Below are 5631 nucleotides of genomic sequence, written 5' to 3'. Positions count from 1 at the left end.
GAGGAACTCTAGGGTCTAAGGCAAAAGATTGGCTGAGACCCAGTCAGTCAGCATCTTATCCAGCTGGGACTTTGGAAAACTCACTGAACATCCTGAGCTAGAGTTTCCTCAATTAATAAATGGGGATGAACAGCGAGCGCCTGCCTTTCCATTGGTGCTGCAGAGATCAAATGAGATCAAAGTAGGTCCTTTGCTATCATACTCATCCTCCTCTGTTTCAGCACCCACTTCAATTATTCACCATATAAATGATTGATGATTAAAGGAAACTAAATGCGTTCTGAAAATGGAAGAGGACAACACCTTTATTGCTATTATGACTACAGGTATTATGTTAGGCTGATGGGAATAGCTGCTCTTCTATAGTATTTGTACTGCATACTGTCTGTACTTTTGATGGTGTTAGAGAAAGCCTTCCTTTCCATCTGACCAAGGCATGTATCCTGTGTTGCACTCTCAAGCCACAGCGGGTGGGGTATCCCATTGTTGTTACCTATGAGCCTGGCAGCAAAACTGGCAGAGATTGGCTCTGCAGGTCTGACACCTCTTCTCCACTTGCCTGTCGCTGCACAGGTCACACACCAGGCCCTGGCCTTCCCCACGCAGACTCTCCAGCATCACATCGTTCAAGGCCAGGTGGTCTATGGTTAAAGCCTTCACGCCACCCATGGGCAGGTCCACTTGCGCATCACATACCGGACACAGGATGCCAATCTGCCGCTGCAGACTCTGAGGCTTGTGCTCCTGGGATACGGATCCTTCAGAGCTTGTGTCAGAGTCTGCCCCTCGGATGTCCACTACTGAGAAGGGTTCCAGCTTCTCCAGACAAGTGGTGCAAACTGTGTGCAAACAAGGCAGGAGCCTGGGGGCTTTGAAAAGCCTCATGCACAAAGGGCAGTGAGTTTTGCCGGAGTTCCCAGGTGCAGACGCCCTGGGAAGTTTGTGCACGAAGCCCAGAATGGGCTTCTTGTTTTCTGACATGTTCCCCCACGTTTGTGCCCACTACCAGAAAAGGTCTAGACAGTTCTAGAATGCAGCTGCTGATTAACCTCACCCAAAGTTTCCAGAACTTGAGTGGAGACCATGAGGGCTCTGTTGCTGCCAAATAAAAGCGCAAATAGGAAGGAGAGGATGCCTCCGAGGAACCATCCACAGATCTACTCAGCATCTGTGGTCGGGCCCCTTCCTTTCCGCGGCATCCCATACCAGACACGCTCCCTCCTCCTCTGTCCCCCAAACCCGCCTTCCCAGATGCACCTCCTTAGCTAGCCTTCCCAACTCCTCGACCCGCGCATCTCACGCCCTGTACGGCTACCCCCTCCCCCCAACCGGTCTCTCCCCAGACACGCGACAAGCGCCAGCACCGCCCCTGTGCGATGAGGTAAGAGGTCCTCGGGCTCCTTCCCTCTCCGAGCGCGCGCGGTGGGCGAGGGAGCTGCGAGGCCGCGCCGGGTGCTCCCCGGACACAACCTCTCTGCTCCTCTGCTCGGCCTCCGCTCCTAGTCGGACCAATCCCAGCCCGGCTCGGCTCCCGAGAGTCCAATCACCGTCCGAGGGGGGCGGTCCTCGCTTGCTCCTTCAGAGTGAGACCGTCACTATCCAATCAGATTGCGAAATTCCACAGCTTCTCACGCTATTGGAGAAGGTAAAGGACCAAACTGTCAGAGGCGGGACGAAGAAAAGAGGAAGTTTGAAAGCGAGTGAACTATGTAGCCAGCGCTATCATTTTATAAGGACTGTTCCTCTCTCTGGAGACCTGAGAAACAGCAAGAAGCAAAAATCCGCGGCGCCGTGTGTGGGCGGGGCTTCTACCACCCTCTCGGATTGGGCCATGATCGTTAGACTGTCTTCTATTGGTGGTTGTCGCTGTCAATCCGCTCCTGCGCTCCGTGCCCCGGGGCTTGCTGGGAGTTATAGTCAGTGTTTTCCTGGCGGTGGAGACTTCTGTCAGATGGTGCGGGTTTTCCCATCCGCAGCTCGGAGATGACGAGGATTCAGCTCTGGGGCTCTGGCGCTTATTTTAGTGCTGGAATCCCTTAGGTCTAGCATGTCGGTTCCATAATCCCTTGGCTCGCTGCCTTCTGACATTTTCGGAGGGTAAGAGCACTTCAGGTCTGGTTCTGGGTACCAGTTAGGGTTCTAGGGACCATGAAGTAGCCCGAAGCGCTGGAATTGGCAACTGGACTCTTGCTTGCTGGTGTGCGAGAAGTCTGTTTCATCCGTTCAGATGAGACTGTACCTGTCCAGAAGAGTTAAATTTCAATCACCTGAAACTGTACAGTTACCACTAATGGAAATTAATAGAGCAAGTGTGGCCACTGATTAGGGTGTTTGTTTGGGTCCTGGGATTGAACTCCTGGGTCCGTGGAGTGCTAAGCAAACTAACACAGAGCTAACACTCGCTGTCCCGGCCTCAGTTTTATCCGTCAATCAAGCGGGCTCCTGACATCACAATGGGTGAGTGGTGGTTGTCGCTGAGAAGCAGCAAACGCCTTTGGGTTCACCGACTAAGTAGGGAGATGGACACACCTGGCACCCTTAGCGTTATAATTCCCTTGTCGTCGTCTTGTACTTTCCTGTTCTTACCAGGAATCTCTGATTCAGTTATATGAGGCTTTGCTACGCTGAGTATCTGGGACCCTGATCTCCAACAGACCCAAAAGGGTAACACACTGCCTCCCTACACTTCATCTGTTCTTAGTATTTCCAGTCGCTTAAGCCTGTCGCCTATGACAGTCCGTCTCACTATATCTATCTCTGAGCTTGCCTACTTGATTTGGACCCATAAACAACTTTTTCATTATACAATAGAATTCACACAATAGGCATAGTGTCTGAAGCATAAGGTTTTGAAAACATGGAACTGGGGGTATCTAAAGTATTAAAAGATAGCTACAAAATAAAATGGTGACATGTCCAGATATTTCTGAAGTATTGCATGTTAGGATGGAGACATAGCTCTGTGGTGGAACAATTGCCTACCACGTGTGAAGCTCTGGGGCCAGCCTCAGTACTGCCAAAAAGGAGGGCTAGGTAGGGAAAGATCCTTTCTGATTGGCCTTCTTTGTGAGGAACCTAAATCTACTTCTATGTGCAGCATAAGTAAAATACAGCATACCAATGAGTGAAAGCCACTTTTATATAAAAATAAATTACCTGTAATTTCTAAATCTAAATATGCTTACCAAGGTCTTAAAGTAGTCTTTACCTAGATTTCTTCAGTGTCCTGTCCTGCAGGTTTACTCTGACTTTGAATTTGCTTTCTCTACTCCCCTATGCTGGAAGAATTCACCACCAAAAGACTTGGGTTTGGTATATATTTTGGCTCTAAGTGTCTCCTCGACCTTCCCTGCTTCATAGCTACGCTTTACTTTAACTCTTATTCATACTGTATCACATTACTTAAGGCAAGTGTGTCACACTTCTTTTGTTCCAGCAGTGCATTGTAATCAATGTATACATTATCTCATTTAATCTAACAACTTTTATGAGTCTCAGGTTGGTGGCCAGCTCAAGGTAATGTATCTGGACTTACACATAGTCATATGATATCTGTAATGGGTTGCTGCTAGCTTCAGGACTGGGTTGGCTGGAGGTAACTGAATTTTGTGGGAAATTACTAGGAGGAAACCATTTTTGTCCTCACTGAAATGGTTTCCTGTTATCTACTCTGAAAATCAATATGTCCCTTGTTATTTTTCTATTGGGCAAAGCTAGCAGGCATCTCTAGCTCTGAGCATCACTTTCTGACTCAAGTGCAGTTCCTTCATCCTGCTAGTGTTGTACACAGCTGATGTGTTTCCACCCTAACTGTATCTCGTAAAAAACAGCTTGTCTGACAGGTTGCATCTGGGGCAAGTTACCTCCTAGTCATAAGCAGCTTGCAGCTGTGTCAACAAGAATATAGTTTTTGGCTACAAAAGACTGTACTTAACTCTGTTTCAGGGTGGCTAGTTAATGCCTGCCTGTGTGGAGTGTGGCTGGCCAATCACTGGACCAGCTAATAAGGCTCACTAAATTTTAATCTGTTCTGGTCTCAGTCTCGATTCACTTTGAACCTGGTACAATATCACGTCTAAGACTCTACCCCTGTCACTTTTTCTGTCTTGAATTCTTAAGCATTAAATCCCTCACACAACTCCCAACTACCTAACTGAGTGAAAAGATGGGTGATCAAGAGAATTATTTTGACCTAAAAAAATCTGATTCTTCACACTTCTCTCGCACCTTTTCTGACTGACTTCTAAAGTTAGGCTTTCAAGAACTTTGTTCTTTATCCCAACCCTCTCTGCTTCTATAAAACCTTGCTTCACCTATATTTTCAATCTGTCACTCATTAATATGTTCTTTCTGCCAAGAATTATCAAATCCTGAAGGGGAAACAAATCCCCATTTAACCCAGCTTCCCTTCAACTTTTGCAGCTCTGACCACTACGTTTCTCAAGAGTAGTTTCCCTTTCTTTTATTGCTGTCTTCTTAGTATAATCATCATCACCTGTTTATTCCTCCCCTCTTTCCTGTTGAAATTTTGCTCTTGTATGTCACAGGTGACCATGTTGCTGGACTAGTCTCAATATGCAGTTTCTTTAGTGCTTATCATCATTATATACTTTATCTTCCTTAAAACTTGCTTCCTTTTTGCCTCTATAATACTCTGCTGTCCTGGTCTTATCATCTATTGCACGCTCTTTCATTAATTCCCTTTCACCATTTTATCCTCCTCTCCCCCCATTTCCTTTCATGTAGTTGATTCTCAGATCCACACTTCCAGTACTGATCTACCTTCCAGTTTTGTTTTCCAAACCTCTATTATAAATCTGCTCCCAAATATGACCTCATCATCTTAACCACAACATATATTAAACTTTATTAATCTTCTTTGCTTATTAAACTGTGCTTTCTGAATTTCCCTGTTCTCTTGTCCCCAGAGTATCATCATTCTCTGGAAACCTTACATACTCCTGGCCTCATTTCTCTTTTTCCATATCTAGGAATAGTCCACTTTCTTTCCATTCTCCTTGCCAACACCTTGCTGCATATTTTTAACATGATGCAGGTCTTCACCACCCTCCCCTCACTTGTAACAGTAGTCTCTAAATTATCCTTAACGACTGTTTTTAAATGGCTATCGTTGAACTTTCCAAATTAATTATAAACTGCTAAAATACAATACAAGCAAGTCCTCATCTTAAAATCTTCAGTAGCGCCTCATTTCTACACAGTAATATCTGGATTCTTTTTTAGATTCATGAAGCCACCTTTTAGATATTCCCTAGACATTGCCAAGCACATCTGGTCTTTGACAGTTTGTCTACTACATTCGTTATTATTTTAATTGCTCTTATATGTCAGGTCTACTGTATACTAGCTCCTGGAGGCTTTCTCTACATTATTGCAGGGCTTCAGATTTGACCTTGAATAGCTCCTTTGTCTATATTATTTATTTTGCAGTTTGTGTTACCTTGTAGTACTGATATGTGTGTCTATGTCCCTATGTATAGATTTACATGTAGAACAAAGGTATATGTATTATATATAGACATATATACAATTGATGGATATACACATGCTTTGTTTCCTAGTGCCTCCACAGTAGGATTTGATTTTTTTTTTTTTTTTTTTTTTTTTTTT

At 45.1% G+C, this 5631-nt stretch overlaps 1 protein-coding gene across 2 annotated transcripts in view; it reads right to left on the bottom strand.

Moving 5' to 3' along the window:
• Nucleotides 1-1479, bottom strand: part of Trim45 (tripartite motif containing 45) — a 10983-nt gene extending 9504 nt beyond the window's left edge. For both annotated transcript variants that reach the window (XM_004641653.2, XM_023701759.1), the window contains exon 1: nucleotides 494-1479. In XM_004641653.2, coding sequence (XP_004641710.1) covers nucleotides 494-981 — 488 coding nt within the window. In that variant the 5' untranslated portion in view covers nucleotides 982-1479. The remainder of the gene's footprint in view (nucleotides 1-493) is intronic.
• Nucleotides 1480-5631: the final 4152 nt, after the last annotated feature.

The sequence above is a fragment of the Octodon degus genome, unplaced genomic scaffold (assembly GCF_000260255.1).
Source record: "Octodon degus isolate 3935 unplaced genomic scaffold, OctDeg1.0 scaffold00140, whole genome shotgun sequence".
Taxonomy (NCBI): Eukaryota; Metazoa; Chordata; class Mammalia; order Rodentia; family Octodontidae; genus Octodon; species Octodon degus.
Note: the sequence above shows the minus strand (reverse complement) of the source record. Positions and strands in the feature narration are given on the sequence as shown.